Source organism: Chrysemys picta, chromosome 2, assembly GCF_011386835.1.
Source record: "Chrysemys picta bellii isolate R12L10 chromosome 2, ASM1138683v2, whole genome shotgun sequence".
In the NCBI taxonomy this organism is placed as follows: domain Eukaryota; kingdom Metazoa; phylum Chordata; order Testudines; family Emydidae; genus Chrysemys; species Chrysemys picta.
This window is the reverse complement of record NC_088792.1, coordinates 82,405,226-82,424,421: the sequence shown is the minus strand read 5'-3', so window position 1 is coordinate 82,424,421 and position 19,196 is coordinate 82,405,226. Positions and strand designations below refer to the sequence as shown.

At 41.4% G+C, this 19,196-nt stretch overlaps 1 protein-coding gene across 7 annotated transcripts in view; it reads left to right on the top strand.

Annotated features, from left to right (window-relative positions):
* CPNE4 (copine 4) overlaps positions 1-19,196 on the top strand; it is a 326,914-nt gene that overhangs the window by 256,524 nt on the left and 51,194 nt on the right. For all 7 annotated transcript variants that reach the window (XM_065583639.1, XM_065583641.1, XM_008171356.4 and 4 more), the window contains 2 exons: positions 8,491-8,589; positions 18,595-18,681. In XM_065583639.1, coding sequence (XP_065439711.1) covers positions 8,491-8,589; positions 18,595-18,681 — 186 coding nt within the window. The remainder of the gene's footprint in view (positions 1-8,490; positions 8,590-18,594; positions 18,682-19,196) is intronic.

Below are 19,196 nucleotides of genomic sequence, written 5' to 3'. Positions count from 1 at the left end.
CCTAGTACTGTGTGCCAGACCATATTTTATAGTGGTGCCACAGAGTAACACATAATTAACGCCTCACTGATTGACAAAAGAAATTACAATGTAATCAATCACTTTATACAAAAACTTGTCATTACTACCAGTGAAATGTGGAAACATTTGCAATGCTCTAGTGCTGCTACTACTGATAGAGAGTGGATTGCACCATTTCTCCAAGAATCCACTATCTTGCTATTCATTTCTAGGTGTCATTCAAGGGGTTGATTTTTATCAGATGACTTTCATAGTTCCTATAGTTACTCAAGCTTTTGTCTGGGATTGAGCGTGGATAGAATGAATAAAGTTTTGTTCTGGGTTGAGAGTTTTAGTTGCTAGGTTTCTGAATTATATTATTAGTTTTCATCAATGTGCCCACAGTTGAATCTGATGAATCTCTAAATAAATAATGCCTCCTGCGGTGTTTAAGGTATTACCCAACTAGAGTTGCACACATTTTGTCCCACTTATCTGTTGACAGCAAACGTGACAATGGGGGAGGGGACTCAGCGAGGACTGATTTATCAGTTCTCACAAAAATATTGTAGTCCAGAACTATGTCTGGGGAAAACCTGAAGGCCCTTGTGAGATAAATTATCCTTCCCTTGACAGTCATGATGCCAAAGCTTCCCACAACTCCTGGGAGGTTGCTAGTGAGCACTTCAGGCATTAGAGTAAAGAGAGGGAAAAAAGTCAGGTGGAATATACCATCTTCAGCTCCTACTATGTGTGCTATGGGCTAGATCCTCAGCTATATCAGAGGATATGTCAGCCCTAAATTATCTGCAGACTTTCTGGCTGCTTTGCACTGTTGGTAGTTAGGATATGTCAATCCCAATTCAACAAAGTATCTAAGCATGTGCTTAACATGGCATCAGTGGGATCAGTCACATGCCTAAAGTTAAGTATGTCTTTAAGTGCTTATCCCAACGGGGCTCTGCTCTTCCCTGCTAGATGCTGAAGCTAACGTCTAAAGTAAATCAGGTGAAAATTGTACTAGATCAGCTGCAAAATGTAGGTGACCAGGAGAAATTAAGTCTGGCAAGCCTTAACATGAATTTCCTATATTTGGTTGGCTTTGTATGTGTTATGCTCCACTTTAAAACAGTTTAATTTTCTGGATGAGAGAAGCTCAAGTGGACTATTTTGCAAAAGTCCATTTCCAAAGTCCAGCTGTCTCCAAATAAGATTTAGTTATAAGAGTCGCTGTCTGTCTTTTAACACGTAGCCTTTGGAGGCAGTTTTGGACGCATTCATAAATTTTATGGTGAAGTTACATGATTTCATTACCTTCTACCTTTGTCTTCACTGACACAGAGGTGTTTTTAGCAGCAAGAGAACTAAGGCATCTTAATGATCTTGTTGTCAAATACTAAATGGAGAGAAGGCACTTATAGTGATTACCGCGAGGTGGGTAGGGGAGGCCAGCACTATACCGCTGCCAGTGACTGAGCTCACCTTCTTCACCTCAAGGTCAAACTAATGTGCTGTTGTGTCCATTCTTTTGTTATAGTGGTATTGCTAATGGAATTAGTTATCCTGCAGTAAAAACACACCTGTTTTGCCTGTAAAGACAGCCTACATTTGGTAAATGTTCAGATTATTACTTCCCCATCCCATGTCAGAGATGCACATGCATTTTTAAAAAATAAAAGAAGTTTGGTTGGAGTTCTGACTGTAGGTTCAGGAACTTGGGTAACAGAAATTCCCTTCCCCAACTGTTTAACCTAGTATACATATTTAATAGTAAAGTGGTTCTTTCATACTTAGCGCTCCTTTCAAATTGTAAGCACTGTGGCCATGTCCACACTACAAAATTATTTCAATCGAACTTATCTCGGCTTACAGCCACCGCAGTTATTAAATCGCTTGTGTGTGTGTGTGTGTGTGTGTGTGTGTGCGCGCGCGCACTCTTGGCTCCTGACATTGGCGGTGCACGTCCTCCCCAGAAGTGCTTGTATCAATTGTGTTGTCAGGGTGGGGCATTGTGGGTCAGCTCCCGAAAGCCAGTAACAGTTGATGAAAGCACTGCAGTGTCTACATGGACACTGTGTCGACCTAATTACATCAACCGTGAGTCTATGCTAATCAGGGAAGTGGTGTTACTGCATTGGGATACAAAGGCACTTATGTCAGCGGGAGCCAAATTTAAGTGAAGATGTTTCCACAGTTAGGTGGACTCCAGGCAACTTACTTTGACCTGCCCATGTAGGATAGGCCAGGCCTATGAGACAGAAACGAGTGATATTTCTTTACTGCAGATTTCCTTGTGAATATCATCCAGTATTTCTTAACTTCGAGACATATGATGAACAGAAGTGGTCAAAAAGTGTGTGTGTGTAGGGGGTGGGGGAACAAATCAGCAAAAAAAAAAAAAAATTGGGAAAGATTTTCTGTTCACTAAAACGTGAAACTTTTTGAAAATTTTCAATCCACTCAAATAATGCAAGACTTTCCCTCTCCCCTTGGAGCAGCCAATTGTGGAAATAATTACATTTACTGTACAGACAGCATGGCTGAATATTAATAGTGTCTGGAGTTGTAGGCTGCTTAGTAAAATCCATGTGATATTTTTGTGGAATATATTAGAGTTCAAGAAGGGGGGTGGGGGTGAGCTTGGTGGTCACACAAAGGAAGTGTGATTAGGGTCGCTGACTTTCCAATTTCTTAAAACCGGACACTACAGCCCCCTCCGCTCACTCTCCCCTTCCCCCGGGACTCACCTGCAGAGCTGGGCTGGGAGCTGAAGCAGAGCCTGTCCACGAGATGCAGGTGGGAATCGACCCTGGCTGAGAACAGGCTGGGGCAGACTGATCACCCGGCATCCTTGGTCCCCATGCCCTGGGCCAGGCTGGTGGTGGCATTTGCAGGCACGGATCACGGGAGGGGCGGGGGGTGTTATCAGTATGCCTGTCTGGGTGAGATGGGCCGGGGTAGGAGAAATGCCCTTCCCTCCCTGTGCTGTGTGAGAGCTGGAGGCCAGGCTCCGCAATGAGCCGCAGGCCTGAGCTTTAAGGGTCCTGCTCCCACACCCTTCCGGGCTGGGCTGGGCCGAGCCAAGCCCCCATCCAAGTGGCACGGGGAGGGAGGCGAAGTGGGAGCTGGTGCTGCAAAGTCACCTCTGCCCTGGGGAGAAGCAGCTGCCCCACATGGGATCCCCAGCTCAGTTTGCGGCTCTGGTGCCGGTCACACGTGTCTCGTGTGGTTGATCTAGCTGTCAAGTATTGACTGCCATAAGGCAAATGCAGACAGAGAGCCCCATGCTGCTCCAGTACAAGTGTGCCAGTATACTGTGTTTCCTTGTAAACTATCCCTGGTGTATCCCTCAACTGCTGAGATTGTGCCAAATAGTACGTGGCTTCCTAAACACTAAAGCTAGACCACCTTTGGAATGAAACAAACAAGCAGTTTGATCCCTATTTTGTTGAATGTGTTAAACATAATTTGACTTAGATAATCTCCAATTAAAATTCTAACCTCCCTAATAGTCCTTCCCTCTTCTTAACCTCTGCTTAGAATCCTAATGAAAAGCAGACAATAGATGAGTCACTAAAGCAACGATTCTTTGCTCATTTTATATTCCAGTAACCTGTGGCTGTGTTTTAGAGAAGGAAAGCGGATCCAGCAATTCAACAGTGACTAGAGCGAGATCACACCAGGCCACCTTAGAGGTAGAACTTGGAGGACATAACTGGAGTTAAAATACTATGGCTAAGGGCTACTGAAAAACTACTGTTGGTCCTTCTCCTCCAAACTTTAGTGGCCACATAATACTGAGGGCAAAGAAACACATTATTTTTGTTGTTGTTCATAGATGTCTATGAACCTGTCTCCCTTCATTGGATTTTTCTTTTTCCATTTGTCAGATAGAGGCTTGCAGCTGCAGAAGAAGATTAGTCCTGTGCTCTCATACTGAATCCCTTTACCTGCTGCTAACTGAAATTGATGGGTATTGCATGTGCACTCAGCAGCATTTGCCACAGTTCAGTACTTCTGTTCAGGAGCATGGGGCCACTGGCATTTGTCCTCTGTAGCTACAAGTGCTGACTAACTGGTATATGTCAGATGAGAGGAGGGAAAGCAGGTAAGCTGCTCGCCAGTCAAGGTGGGCAGCTGGACCCTGAAATGTTTCACTTCTCTGTTTTTAAAAACGTTAATTATTTTTGAAGTGCATAACAAATACTCATACAATACAGTAATGCCATCAGATTATAGAACATACTGAGTGTGATTTCCACACCCTGTCCCATTATCTAGTCATACTCATTCTGCGAAGTAGGTGTAAAACACAATCATGCTGATTTGATAGAATTTCACATTCACTTTGCCTGTGCAACCTTTATTCAGCCCCCTTGTGCGTAAGCATTATGATACAGTCTTTAATTACATGATCACATACTATTTTTTTCACAGGACCCCTGCCTCATTGGATGGGCACTGTGACGGTCCACGCCCCCAAGGTTGCGAGCGGCATGGACTATCTGCCACCGTCCGTAAAATAGCCCTTCAGTCCAGGGCAGTGTGGCCTAGCAGCCAGAGTCTATGACGTCCCCTTTACGTCAAGGCTATGCGGCCTGACAGCAGGAGTCTATAACACAGCCCTTGGCTACAGGGCAGTGGGGCCTACCGGCCAGAGTCCAAGAAGCAACCCTCGGGTGGAGGGTAGCGTGGCCTAGCGGCCAGAGTCTTTATCATTGGGGTGTGACAGCCCCAGTAAGGGGGGCCCCAACCCAGGGCCCTAACAGTAGCGTAGTGGTTTGCCACCAACTCAGCGGGGGGTTCCAACCGAAACACGCTGAGTTTCCCCGGGGGCGGGGGCGGAAGGTACCACTCTGTCACCCTCCTAGGGTCACTTCCTACCAGGCTCTCCATTGGGGTCTCCCAGGAGTCATCGGGTCCTTGGTGGATTCGGTCATCTCCTGGGTCTCCTCCAATCGCTGGGGCGCAGGCAGGCCATGGACAGCGTCTCTTCCCGGTGCAGTCAGCAGCTGTGGCTGGTCCGCTGCAGGAGCTCTCCCAGCAGGTCCTTCTCCTACGGGCTCCAGCCCAGAATGAGCTGGTCTCCCTCCCTTTATACTCCTGTAGCACTTGGAGCATGCCCAGTCTGCCCGCGGAGGCGGGACTTCCACTGCCAGTCCCTGGGGCTTAACTCCTTCCGGGTTAAGGCGGGGTAGTCTGACCCTGCCGCAGGCACTCAGAGGGGAAGAATTAAGGTTGCACTGGCAACTTTAAAGCTGGCCTTTCCTAACTTCTAAGTGCTTGAATCTGAAACCTAAACACCATTATTTGAACATAGTTTTTTTGTACGGAATGTACAAATAAGAGGCCTGCTTGGGCTGCTTTGTGCCGCTCCGTTGATGCAAACCCACCAAAAACTCATGGTTAGTGTTGCTTTGCCTCACCAGAATGAGGCAAAGCGTCTGGCGCATCCTTGTGAATGTGGTCTACAAGTTTTATCCTACATACAAGACAGCAACAGCAATTGATCAGAATTGATCTAGAATATACACAATACTAAAAACTCCTAACGTAGAATAGTATAACATGAATCTCAGGCTCTGTTACACGTCTTTTCACTAAGTAAATTAAGATACACTATCCTCATCATTGTGATGCAATTGGCCACATATCAGCAAAATAAATATTCAAGCACCTTTTAAGACGATTCGAGAAATTCCTCCAAACTGCACAGTACTCAGATAGTTTGTTTTGTGCTATATCAGTTAATCTCACTGAGTCAATTCTCACACATTCAACAGCAGTCCTGAGTTGTTTAATAATTGGAATCCCATTTGTGCAACAATAACCATTTTGTATACTATAGGACTATCACACTGGGCATTTCATTATGTTCTGTGGGTGAAGAGCTCTAACTCTTAGTTTTCTTGTGCAGAAACTGATTTTATTTTTATTGTTTCAAAGCTTCCCATTTGCTCATGGTGGAGATCAGAGGTAACCTTGTGTCTGATCCTATGTTCATCCTCCAATGGAGCTTAATCACACACTAAAAACTAGAGCTTGTTAACGTTTTTCACATGGAAACTTTTTTTCCTTGAAAATTTGCCCTTTTGCAAGTAAACAACCTTTTGCAAAAAACATTGTCAACATTTTTTAAATTTTCCATTTTCACTAAATTTGCCAAGATTTATTTTACCAATATCCTCACCAATGTTGTTGTTTAAATTATAACAATAATTTTCAGTCATTAGAATTTTAATTGATATACTTATTTCACCAGAAACAATGTTTTCTTTCTGAAATCTGTGTTTTCAGCAAATAAAAAAATTGGAAAAACATTTTAAATACATTTTGAAAATTATTTTAGTAAAACACACTAACAGACCATTCCACAGAAAACAGAAAGTGGCTCCATTTCAAACTATGTAGAACAGAAAAAAATTCAAAATTTCAAAAATGTTGGCAAAATCGTTTTTGTGGTTTTTTTGACCAGTGTCTCTAACAGTTGTAGTTAAGAATATACGTGTACCAGAGTTTTTTTGTATGAAGATTTCATTATAAAGGGTTCATCTGCACTGTTAGTGATGGAAATGCTTTTTCAAGTTATATTTCAAGAGACATTCCTGCTATCAGAACAGGGAACCCAATTCTATACTATTGTTGCTGAGTAAAACTAAATATAGAAACATGCACACAGAGGAACATATCTCTTCCATCTCTGTCAAAACTGTCATCAAACAATTCTATGCTTTATAGAGAGAGAAATCTTTTTACTTGTTTGATTTGAAGATTTTCCATCTCTTTGGGACCCTTTCATAGAAAGGTAAAAAAAAATTGCACCTGATATGGTAAAAATGACAGAACACTCAAGACAGGGAGGTGTCTAATCCTTGAACCATTCCCACTGATTAGAGTCTGGAAAAGCACAGATACTGCAGTCTTCCTTGTGTGACTGCTACACATAGCTTGTTTGTGAATCAAAGAAACTTGACTGCAGTAGACCATGTCACTTATGAGGCATTCTAAATGGGAAAGAGTCTGAAAGGTCAAACTACAATAAAGTCTTTGGAAGAAAGGAAGTTAAGTGGTAAAGTGAGCAGTGGCATATTCACCTGTGAAGTCTCAGCTATGAATTTAGTTACCTCCCTGCCCTGTCTCCACAAAACAGACTAAGGTACCTGGCTTCATGAATTTAAGAACCTGGCTGAGATATAGAGATTAAAAATAACACTTCACACCTACATTTGAAGCCAGGTCCCTGGCTTGCCAAGCTGATCCCCTGGACCCTAGAGTCTATTTTTATCGACCTTCCAAGCATACTGCAAGACCTGTCCGAGTACACAAGCTTTTGCCTGAAGGAACCTGGGAGCAATGTGAGATTCTGTCTTTTAAGGGGTGTGTTGGAATATTTGCTGACAATGTGCCAATTTTAAAATCTGTTGTTTAACAATTATATTGTTCTATGAGTGCTAAGCTGCTTGCCAGTCAAGGTGGGCAGCTGGACCCTGAAATGTTTCACTTCTCTGTGGTTTTTTTGGGGGGGGGTTGCATATTTTTGTAATCAAAATCAATAAATAACTTTTCTAAAGTTCAAGGTGATGGTGTATTCTCTTATAAGTTAGCCAGAGTGACTATGTTTACAAATGAAAGTTATGAATGGCTGAAAACAAGCAGTTAAATTGAAAATCGCCTGCAATTATGGCAAGCTCTGCTGCTGGTGCTAAAATATGTACATATTAATAGGCAGTGTGATCTACTCTTTAGAGCCAGGAACTCTGGGATTCAAATTCCAGTTCTTCCTCTGATTTGTTTTCTTGCCTTGGGCAAGTCACTCAGCCAAACGTTTACAAAGTGACATCTGATTTTGGGTACCTCCATTTTTGGTGTGCCAACCTGAGACACTTTGGGTCTGATTTTCAGAAGTGCTGAGTCCCCACAATTCTAGTGGAAGGCAACTGGAACAGCAGATGATGAGCACCAGGTATCTCAAGATGGGCACCTAACAAAGAGGCACCCAAGCGCAAAGGCCACTGTAGAAACTGTTCAGTGTAACTTCTGTTTCTCTTTCATTAAATGTAAAATGGGAATAATAATGTTTACCTACCTCTCAGGGGTGTTATAAAGATGGATTAGTGTTTGTAAAGCACTTTGCAAAGTATTCAGTATTATTATAACTCAGAACATTGTGTGAACACTAATATACAATTATACCTAACATGCTTTTGTATACTTGGATATAAGCTCTGTTCAATCAATTATTTCACTAAACATGCAATTTCACTTTCTTCAGCCATTAATACAATAAACATCTCACCCTTCTGGTAAGCTATGTTGAGATTTCACATGTCATTTCATTCCGATCTTGACAAGAATGTGTTTTTACTGTATGCTTAGTTTTGTTTCCATAGTAACATTTCATCAAATAAATACTGTAATTGCTCCTCAAATTACAAAATTGTTGCCTAAAGAAAACAATGTTTTCCTCTGTTCTTTCCTCTCCCTCACCAGTGCATAGTTTGGGACTGGGATTCCAATGGCAAACATGACTTCATTGGAGAATTTAGTTCAACATTCAAGGAAATGCGAGGAGCAATGGAAGGGAGACAGGTAGGTGAAAACCCTATATAACATCTGAATTTCCTGACCAGATTTCAAGTTGACTTGTCCCATATGCAGTTCCATTGACTTAAATGGAGTGTAAGTTAGTATAGAATTTAAGCCTGCCTGTTTATTAGATGTATCAGGAGAGTTTCATTAAAGTTCATTGTTGAGTCCAGAATTTGACCTGGAGTACAGTGCTGGGGGCCCCTTAAAAGATTTGGAGGTGCATTTTGGTAGTTTACTCAAACCTGTTTGGTTTCATGGAGAATAGGTCCATCAATGGCTAATTAGCCAGGATGGGCAGGGATGGTGTTCTAGCCTCTGTTTGCCAGAAACTGGGAATGAGCGACGGAATGGATCACTTGATGATTACCTCTTCTGTTCATTCCCTCTGGGGCACCTGGCTTTGGCCACCGTCAGAAGATAGGATACTGGGCTAGATGGACCTTTGGTCTGACCCAGTATGGCTGTTCTTATGTTCTGAAATTGAGCTGGAAGTTTATGAAAATATTGATGTTACTTCTCACAAGATTTCAAGCGTTTCTTAGTTATATTTGGAGGGGGAGGTGCAGTCAGAGTAGCTTCTCCGTCCTCCTGCTTTTGGTCTTGACCAAACCCAAGAAGTGTAGAGAAACTCAAGAGTGATCACAAAACAGAAGGTTAGCTGAATGGATGGATAAAAAAGTTCTGATTTTGTCTGAACCAGTTCATTTCTACTAAAGAGGTGATCTATGTAAGCTAACCATTTTCATAGGAAGTGTGATGAGAACTCAGAAGATTTGCCATGAAATCTCCTGATAATTCACTAGTATAAAAAAGATATATGTGTTATCTGTAAAATCCCTGCACTGCTGCTTTGTTCAGAAGTGGTTAATCTACAGAACTGGGAGCCAGGATTCTTGCATTCCTTTCTCTGCTCTGTGCTTGAATCTGTAAGTTAGAGCAAATCTTCTGATGGGGGTCTTCTTTTCATAGATGCTGGGTGCCTGCAACTCCCATGGAAGTCAGTAGAAATGCAAGTGCTCAGCACTTTTGGAAACCAGAATATAAATAGTCTTTCTGTAGTTTAATTTATGTAGCTGCATAATGGGGATAACAACATTAATTTACTGGGAAGTTGAGTGGCTTAATTAACTGATATTTGTAAATCACCCTGAGATCCAGGGGTGGGGGCGGCATGGGAGAAAGTGCACTGGTGCCAGAGGAAGAAGAAGACAAAGCAGTGATGAAGTGTTTTATCACTAGCAGAGCAATGGTGGGGCTTGATTTAGTTAGTAGATCTTATACATAGGGTGAGGTTAAATGGGGAAGGACAAGATTAGCTTGTATTTAATGCTATAGAGGAAGAAGAGCTAGTGGTGGGATACAAATAGAGGGGAAATTTGTTTGTAACTATGAGCCTGGAAAATGATCCTAGCAACAGCATTTTTAATGGACTTGAGAGAAGCAAAGTAGCTGGCACTGGGGCCAGAGAGGAAGAGATTACAGTAGGTGGAGAACAACACTATGAGAACCTAGACCAATAGCTTTGGCAGTCTAGACAGACAAGAGAAGGAAGAATCTTTGATATATTATATTTGTAGAAGCTGCAAGAGTAAGATACAACCTGGATTTGTGGGCCAAAGAAAATGGGCCTAAGAGACTATGATGATGGTGATGTAATCCACAGTAATGGAGGTATGAAGGAGAGCGGACAGTTGACTTGGGTTTTGTGTTCAATTTTGACTCTGTCGAGCTTATGTTACCATCTTGATTTCTCTGAGGAAATGTCAGACAAGCTGAGATGTGGATTGCATGGTGGGAAGCAGTAGATAACTAGCTTAGTGGGTTGTTGTTGAAGGTGTTAATTGATGCTTGTGGATAAGAGCATCTACAGATGGGGTCTAGTGAGACAAAAGCAGGAAACCAAGGGCAAAACCTTGGAGAATATCCAATGAAGAGGCAATTGGAAGATCCACCCAACAAGACACCGAAGTAGCCATTGGAGAAGTAGGAGGAGACTCATGAGAGGACAGAGCTGCAAAAGCTGATGGAGGACAGAATTTTAAGAATCAGAGAGTGGTCAGTGGTATACAAACCAACTTGAGAGATTAAGGAAGATGAAAAGGCCCTGAGATTTGGCCAGGATTGAGTCATTAGAGATTTTACTAAGAGCAGATACAGTGGAATGTGAAAACTGTGTTTGGAGCAGGGACAGGGTAGAATCAAGGATGGTCTAGGACCAGTGGAACTCAGTGCATCAATGTATAAAGCACAGTCTATAATCTTGAAGGCAATGTTGTTTCCTTTAATATTAGAGTATTTATAAATATGTAGAAAACACCCTTGAAATTCCATTTTGTTCTTTTTTATTTTCATTTGAGGTAAAATCCTGACCCCCATGAAATCAATTGGATATTTTCCATTTGGGGGTAGTTGGTTCTTTAATTTCCATTTTAAATGTTTTGTTGTCTTCTGATTGTGTGCTGTTAAGATGCCTAACAATGGGTACATTAAAACATTGAGTTATTTCCCAGCCATGTTCCTCAGCAGGCATTACACTAAATTAAAAAATCACTAATGGTTTCAGCAGAAACTGGAGATGAGTTAAGTTAATTGGAATTTCTGAGCAAGCTTCTTATCCCTCCCGGGGCAGCTGACCTCCCCATCACAAGACTGACTTATTAGCAACACTCAGATCCAGAAAGTTGTCAGTCTGCTTCTGGGAAGGATATTTGAACTAACTGACCCATCCTACAGTGCCACTGCATATCCTATTATTATCTGGACAAGATGTTCTGAAAATGAAAGTAGCAAAAAGGGGAGGTGCCACTGTTACTGTAATTACGTACCTGACACAACTAGTCTCGCGTTCTAATTCTATTTCTAGGCAAATTTCTTTCACCTATTTATATTCATGCAAGTCTAATCATATAAGTTCTATCAGCTGCTGGAATGCAACTGCAAACCAATCTCATAGCCTGGGAAGAGATAGAACACTCACCTGATGGCCAAAGACCTTTTATTGGTTGAGTGTCATTTTTCTCTCTTTCCCTGCACTTTTCCCCCATTGCTTGCCCTGCCTTTGCTGCCACCAGCTTTGACTGGAAATCATTACGATGTAACTAACCAGTTTCTTATGAATTACAGTTCCTAAGAGAAAATTGAATTATTACCTCATTAATAATTCCACTTCTTTATATCGGTGGGAGCCTCACAAATTGGGGTTGATGGCAGTCATTGAAAATGATAAATGATTTGGCATATCTAATTCGAGAAGTTGTCATTTCCTATTATTATTTAATCCTGGAGTCATTAGTGTTGATAAATTATCTGTGTGGGAATTAATAATGTTGGACCCCTAGACTGTTGGCCATGTTTTAGTGACTGCTCTAATGGAGATTTCGGAATCGAGCTAAAAGTAAAAAACAAACTTGGTTCACACTTTATATTAAGGTTCTATTTATAAATAAGGTTAATAAATGGCTAACCAACTGGTACAGAGTCCAACAAGTCAGTAAGTTGCTTATAACCATCTATAACATTTTTCTGCAGATGTGTTTATAGCATCTGTGCTATAACACATGTGACTCATGTCTGCAATGTGCTTCTAACATCAATCAGCCATTTACTAACCATTTATAAATCATTTAAATGGAGCCTTAATATGGAGCCTGATCCAAACTTGTCCGTACAGGGCCAAATTGAGTCAGTGGAGCTGGACCCACTTACACCAGGGTTGAATTGGCCCCATACGTTTTAGAGCAATTACTAGATTGCATTGGTGCATGTCGAAAATTAATCATAAAGTGAGTTTGAGTGGAAGGAGAGCTTTCACAAAGAGGGGGCAGGTACCAAGCTGAATAATATTAGCAAGGCCAGCCTGGTGAAAAAACAGCAGCTTTAAATAAATGTCTATGAGCGGGAGAAGGAGCACATCATAATGGCCAAATGTGTGCATCCCTGATGGAAATTTCTTCAAAAGAGAGATGCTCTGTCACCAAAAATGACACACACAAGAATGATCAGAGGCACTCTGAACCATAAAGCTTATGGGAAGGCATCGGAGACATGGGATGCATAACATCTGGGCTGCCCCAGATGGATTAATTAAGTATTCTGTGCTGTGAGGGGAGAAACAACAAGGAGCAATTTTACGAAGTTCATTTTTATCCCCAGCATGGTACGGGGAGAGTTGTCTGTCACAGGCTTATGCAGTTATTACAGTCATTTCCCAAATCTCATTCCCCTTATATGACAGGCAAACATCGCCCATCTCAAAACAACACTTCTACTTTAAAGAGAAGGACACCTGTTTTTACAGCAGATGCCAAACATTATTTAGGAGAATGCATATCAGGGTTGTTTTAAAAAACTGAACGTCTAACAAACATCTGCAAAACATATCCTATCCTTCTATTTTACCTTTCCTTGAGTCTTATCATTTCAAAACTGGCCCTTCATGATTTAACCATAGCTTTCATCTCAATGGCCCCAATTCAGGACAAGCACTTAAACACATGCTTAACTCTACTTTATCCAGGACAGCATTGATTTCAGTGAGACGTTAAGTACATGCTTAAAGTTTAGCATGTGCTTAAGTGCTGTTCTGAATAAAGATGCTTTCCTAAATCAGCGTCTATATTGTGCAGTTGTTTTATAACATTTATTAATGCATTAAACAACCTGGCCACTTAAAAAGCAGAATGGAAAAGAATGATAAAGATTAATTGATAAAACTGTTCACAGTTGAACTGGGAGAAATTCTCCTCTAATTAAAAATGAAAAAATCACACAATTTTGAAAATAGAGGCAATAGAACCAGATGGATTGGAAAAAAGCCATAGAAACATAAACCACCTGGACCCTAATGCAATGGGAGAAATTATGTAATAGAAAAATCTGTCTCTGTATTTACAAAGAAAAAAATAGGGAAGGGAGAAACCTTCCTACATCTACTATCTCCTCTGGCATTCCCACAAGATTATTTAACTCCCCCATAGAATTTCCATTGTATGTGCTTCATTCATTAGAATGTTCTGTCAGACAAAACCATGCCCTCTCTCTCTGGGAATTCCAATACATGAGATTCTGAGGAGGTGTAGGAGGGGGCCTCAAAGCCAGCTCAAAGCTCCCCCCCCATCCAAACTCCTGAATGTTGTCCCGAGCCCTTCAGATGATCAGGGTTCTATTGCACTCGCATAAGTGGGCATGTGTGAGACAGTAAAGCACAGGGCCACCCAGAGGATTCACGGGCCCTGGGGCAAAGCGGGGGAGCTTGTACTCACCGGGCGGCGCTCCGAGTCTGCGGCGGTGGCATTTTGGCGGCGGGGGGCCCTTCAGTGGCTCTGCGTCTTTGGCAGCACTGAAGGGCCCACCGCCGAAATGCCGCCGAAGACCTGGAGCAACTGAAGGGTCCCCCGCCGCTGAAATGCCGCCGCCGCAGACTCGGAGCGCCTCCAGATGAAGAAAGGGATTCTCGGCCAGGGCTCGTGGGGCCCCTGTGGGGCCCGGGGCAAATTGCCCCACTTACCCCCCCTCCACCCGGGTGGCCCTGGTAAAGCAGTTAGTAGTAACTTTAGTAATGTACCAAGGCAAGTCTCAATTTGCCCAGTTTTAGCAGACAGTTCCACTTCTCTTTTTAACATGAGAAGATCAAATCCACTCGATGGTCTGCACTGTCAGAAGCCAGGCCCTTGGTGGCAGAAAAGGGGGGCTGCAAAAGCACAGTGCATCAGTAATCTCCCTTTCATCAGGTAATCTGCAGGCAGCCAGCACAGCTCCAGAAGTGCTGGCTAAGCTTTAGCATCGTGGTTAAGAAAACAGGGGATGCACTGATATTCACTGCAGTCTGCACCTGCGAGTCTCCTGGGGAGCCCTGGCGGAGATTAAAAGCAGCCAGCCTACCCATGGTGGGCACCCCCAGCAGATAGCACTGTGCAAACACCACCTGTCCTCCTGGGGGGAGGCAGGGAATGTAATGGCCCTTACAGGCACAGAGAGGTGCAATTTGAACCTTGGGAACCAGCAGGAATGAATCTGCCCTGAAAGCAAATTGCTCACCTGGAGTCCACAGGATGACATATTAAATAGGACATTGACATAATAACGGGTTATTTTTTGTCTTGGCAGCAATTCACTAAAAGAAAAAGGAAATTAAAAATAAAGAAATAAAAAAGGAATTCTTTGGAGAAAATACACATTGATGATGGTCCATTTTGGATGAGTGTCACCTACTCTGGCTTCACACTTCATATTCCTCACATATCTGATGTGAGCACAGGCCCTAAGTGAAAACAAAAGCTCCGTGTCACAGTTTCTCTTGCCTCAGGGTACATGGAACCCCTTCAGCCTGGTACCTTTATTTATTTGATGTATTGGCCAATGCCATTGCTGGAAGTATGCTGCTCAAAAATTCGATTCTTTAAATGTGTACATTTAGGAAGTTTTCTTGACGCATGGGGCCAAATGTAGACACTATCTCTCTCCTTTACATGTGTATGGGAAGAAGTGTCTCAGTGGGACCCATAATTTTTCACCCCACTTCTGAGGGATTAGTAGGGTAAGAGAAGGAACATTTGAGGAAGCAAACAATGTCCTTTATTTCAGGGAGTAGTGTCCCTTGTTGTGGTGATCTGTGTCTCACACTTCAGAGAATGGAAGTTTAGAAATATGACTACCTTGCAAGTGTCAGCATTATTTTGCCAAATTTCATGGAGGGCAGGGTGCGAAAAAGGAAAAAAAAACCCGAAAACACAATCTGATTCAAGTTCAAGTTTTCTTAAAACAGCTCAGGTTCACTCAGTTGTTTCCCTCAACCTGGATTGCCGTTGGAGGTTCTAAAGAAACCTCAAACCAGGCTACATTTGGGTTTTCATTATAAAATCTTTTGCACAGCTCTTGTAATAAACTAGTAGGAAGCCGTGAAGTCATATTGCCTCCTGTTTCATGACAAGAAAAGAGCTCACATAGCCCAGAGCTGCCAGGCATATGGAAGAAATGTTAACTGGCACACTATTAGAATGATGAATCTAAGTTTTATAATGGTTAACAATAATGTCAGAGTATAGACTCTTGTATTAGTTAACTCTCAGCTGAAAGGTTAATTAAAATGATGAAAATGAATCATTAATAAAGGCGACAGATACCATATCAATAGCAGAATGTAGGAGTACATAAAAAAAACAAACTTGTCTTAGCAGTGAAAGCAAAATATTCAAAACAATTGGCATCATTTCTTACCTGTCAAGACCTGTGCCGAGGATTCTGTTCCCCCAAGAAGAGCTGATGACATGGAAAGGATTGTATAGGGAATTTTAGAAAATGGTGCTTGTCATATAATCAGCTCCTGCTGTGTAAATGTGGAGCTCTGGGGTGAGATCTTGGCAGGTAAGTAAAGGAGGAAGTGAGTTTTATTTTAAAATTGTCATTTTTAAGTCGACCCACGATCTGGGAGCTTAAACATTTTTTATTTTATAAAAGCTTTTCAGTTCACCAAAATATCAGTTAGTGTATTTACCTGATGAAAATGTGTTCTTTCCTTTGTTGGTTCACTTGACAGGAATTTCCTAAGATTATTTATTTGGCTTGTGATACCAATTGATCAGTTAGGTTTTCATTGCCTGTACATTTCATATTTTAATAATACTTAGGAATTATCTAGAATGTCATCCATAGATCTCAAAGTGCTTTACAAAGCTGGGTAAGCATTATTATCCACATTTTACTGCTGCACAGAAAAGTTAAGTGACTTGCCCAAGGCCACACTATTATTCTATTCTGTATGTTGTTCTACCACCCAAACCGTCATAGAAGCTGAATACCTTCCTGAAGTGCATTAAGCACTGAAGTGGCGTAAGTGACTAACGTGTATTATGTGTGGTTCATCCTCTCCCCAAGGGAGAATTATATGTCAAAGAAGTGCATCTTGCACTTGGAGTGGAAGGTGGTGAAGTTTGTGATGATCTGTTTGGTGTAATTGGGTATCAGAGTTGGGATTAGAACTCCTGGCTCCTATATTTTGCCCTCTCCACTAGAGGTTTTTGAAGGTGCTATTTTGCTGCCTCCATTGTAATTGGTAAACTAAGCAATTTCTTTTTATAAATGCATCCAATACGTTTATAGGATAGCTGCTACCAGTGAAGATACTTTAATGTAAAATATACTCAGAGCCGAGTGATCAGTGTTTTTGCATTGCAATCACATTTCTTCCCTCCACTTTGCTGCCATCTCCTGTCATGGAGAACTCAGTTAGATTTTTTTTTTTGGGAGCCTGATCTATCCTCCTGAGAACAGAAAAGCAGTTGCTGGAGAATTTCCCAGGAACATGTGGTCCTGTGTCTGCCTGTTACCTCAGTCGGAAAATTCATTTCACAAGACAAATAATTGAGCTGTAGGGCAAACTGGGGCGCAGGCAGCTGTACTTCATACAGCTTGGAAATATTTTTCTTGTTAAACTTTTTATCTTTCTGTTATCAGCGAGGTCACCTGTTTCCAGGAGCCACGAGGTTAGGAGTGCAGTACAGGCAGCACAGTTAGCCCTTGGTGAAGAGAAGGTCTCACATTGCTCTAAAGCAATATCCTTCCCTTCCCCATTAGATATTTTGAAAGAAATCCTCATTTTCAAATGTTGAATATTCAAAGTAATGGTGTAATTCACTGGTGAGCGTGTGTTACAAGGCCCCCCGCTGTGCTGATCCACAGAGGATAAGAGTTGTTATAGCCTATCATTGCAGCAGCTTGGATCTTTAGCTCAAAATGAAGCCACTTATGCTTTTAGTTCTAGAGGTCCTGAGTTCAATCCCCAGTGTGTTGGCTAAGATGGTGGCTGTCACAATTGCTCTTAGGGCTTTACCTAAAGAACGTTGAAGTCCAGGGGACTATTTACATGCTTAAAATGCATCACATCCTTAAGTATGTTGCAGAGTCTGGCCTAATTAAGGATTTCTTCCACAAATGCACAAAATACAGTAACTTCAAGCCAACATCATTCAATTAAAAAATTGTTCTAAATACTTATTTACATAGTATTGGCCCCTTTTGTAGATGGATTTTTCGTCTTGCCTGGCACCATGTCAGTACACACTCATTTCCTTGAGTGTTTCCCCCCATTTTAAAAAACCGCCCCTGAAATAACATTAAAGACAATATTTTTTCAAAGCTCAGGCCCTAAGTGTGCATGTGTAATAGCTCATGCAAAATGGGGCATATGCAGACAGGTATTTGCACATGCAAATGTGTGTGATGCTTGTGCAGAGGCATGTATGCATATTTTTGAAGGTAGTACTTAGAGTTCAAAGTTCGAACATTTGGTCTGTCTTAAGCTAGCAAAACCAAGTAACTTTCAAGTTGAAATTGATGTTTCTGCTGCAAAACATTTCAGCTTCAACAAAGCAGCATATTTCAACAAAAAAAATTTAGTTGAAAACATTCCAGCTACCTCTATGTGGCAGTGGTTATTTAATCTCCTTCTTTTACGTACTTAGATTAACTCCTTATTTTTAACTTCTTATTTTCTCATAGTATCTACAGCATTTAATATTGCTATATTGTAAACAAAAGGGGTTGAGGAAAGTACTTCAATCTCAGGTCTGAATTGCTGTGTTCTAAGTCGTTTAATGCAAACCCTCAATATTATATTAATTAATATGTAGGGAGTAATGTATTTAATGTTGAGTATCAGACAATTTCCCCCAATCATTTTTATTTATATGCGGAGCCACTTTTTCTGAAATGATCTCTTTTTAAAAACCCTCAATGTTTCACATGTAAAACCTGCATGTATGTACACAGACCTGGGTAATTAGATGTCTGTTTGAGTGCTATGCATATATTTGCATACCAGAATGTAGGTGTTTGCACATGGCCTGGGACTAGGTTAAGATCACTCCTTGTACAGTTAATGTTTAGCCATCTTTGTCTTTGGACCATTTGATGGGTCTTAATCAACTATAGAGAACATTCCATGCAACCTTAATTAATTCAATTTGTTTACATGAATTTTCTTTCATGCAGTGATTGGTGTTTTCACAGGTACAGTGGGAGTGCATAAACCCCAAGTACAAAGCAAAGAAGAAGAGTTACAAGAATTCAGGCATTGTCATTCTTAACCAGTGCAAGGTACCGGCATTTGAAAGAATACTTTGTCTATTCCTCCTCCCAGTTATTAATAATGTATCTATAAAGATTTTTTGGAAATGGAGCCAGCAAAGAAAATCTAAAGTGTGAAACTAAAAATTGTAACCTGGGAAGGGCAAAGGGAAGCTATTTGGGTTCTGGCAGTGTGTCCTTTCTTAGGCATATTGTATAAGATATACAACAAAATCTGTCATCATAAGCTGAAGAAGAAAACAGCCCAACTTGAGTCAGAACCCAGGTTGAGTTTGAGGGGCTGAAAGCTGTAAAAACATATTTTACCTGTAAACTGAGTGCAACTGATATGGAAATCACCAATACTCAGTAAACATGGAATTTTCTAATGACATATTTATAGATTCACTGTTCAAAGTAGAGCATTACTATGGAGAAGCTGGTCATGGCCCCATAAAAAAGTGTTGCACTGAAAGGAGAGGTTCAACCACTTTGTTACACAGGAAGAATACATCATACCCTCCCCAAAATTATGTCTCTTTCTT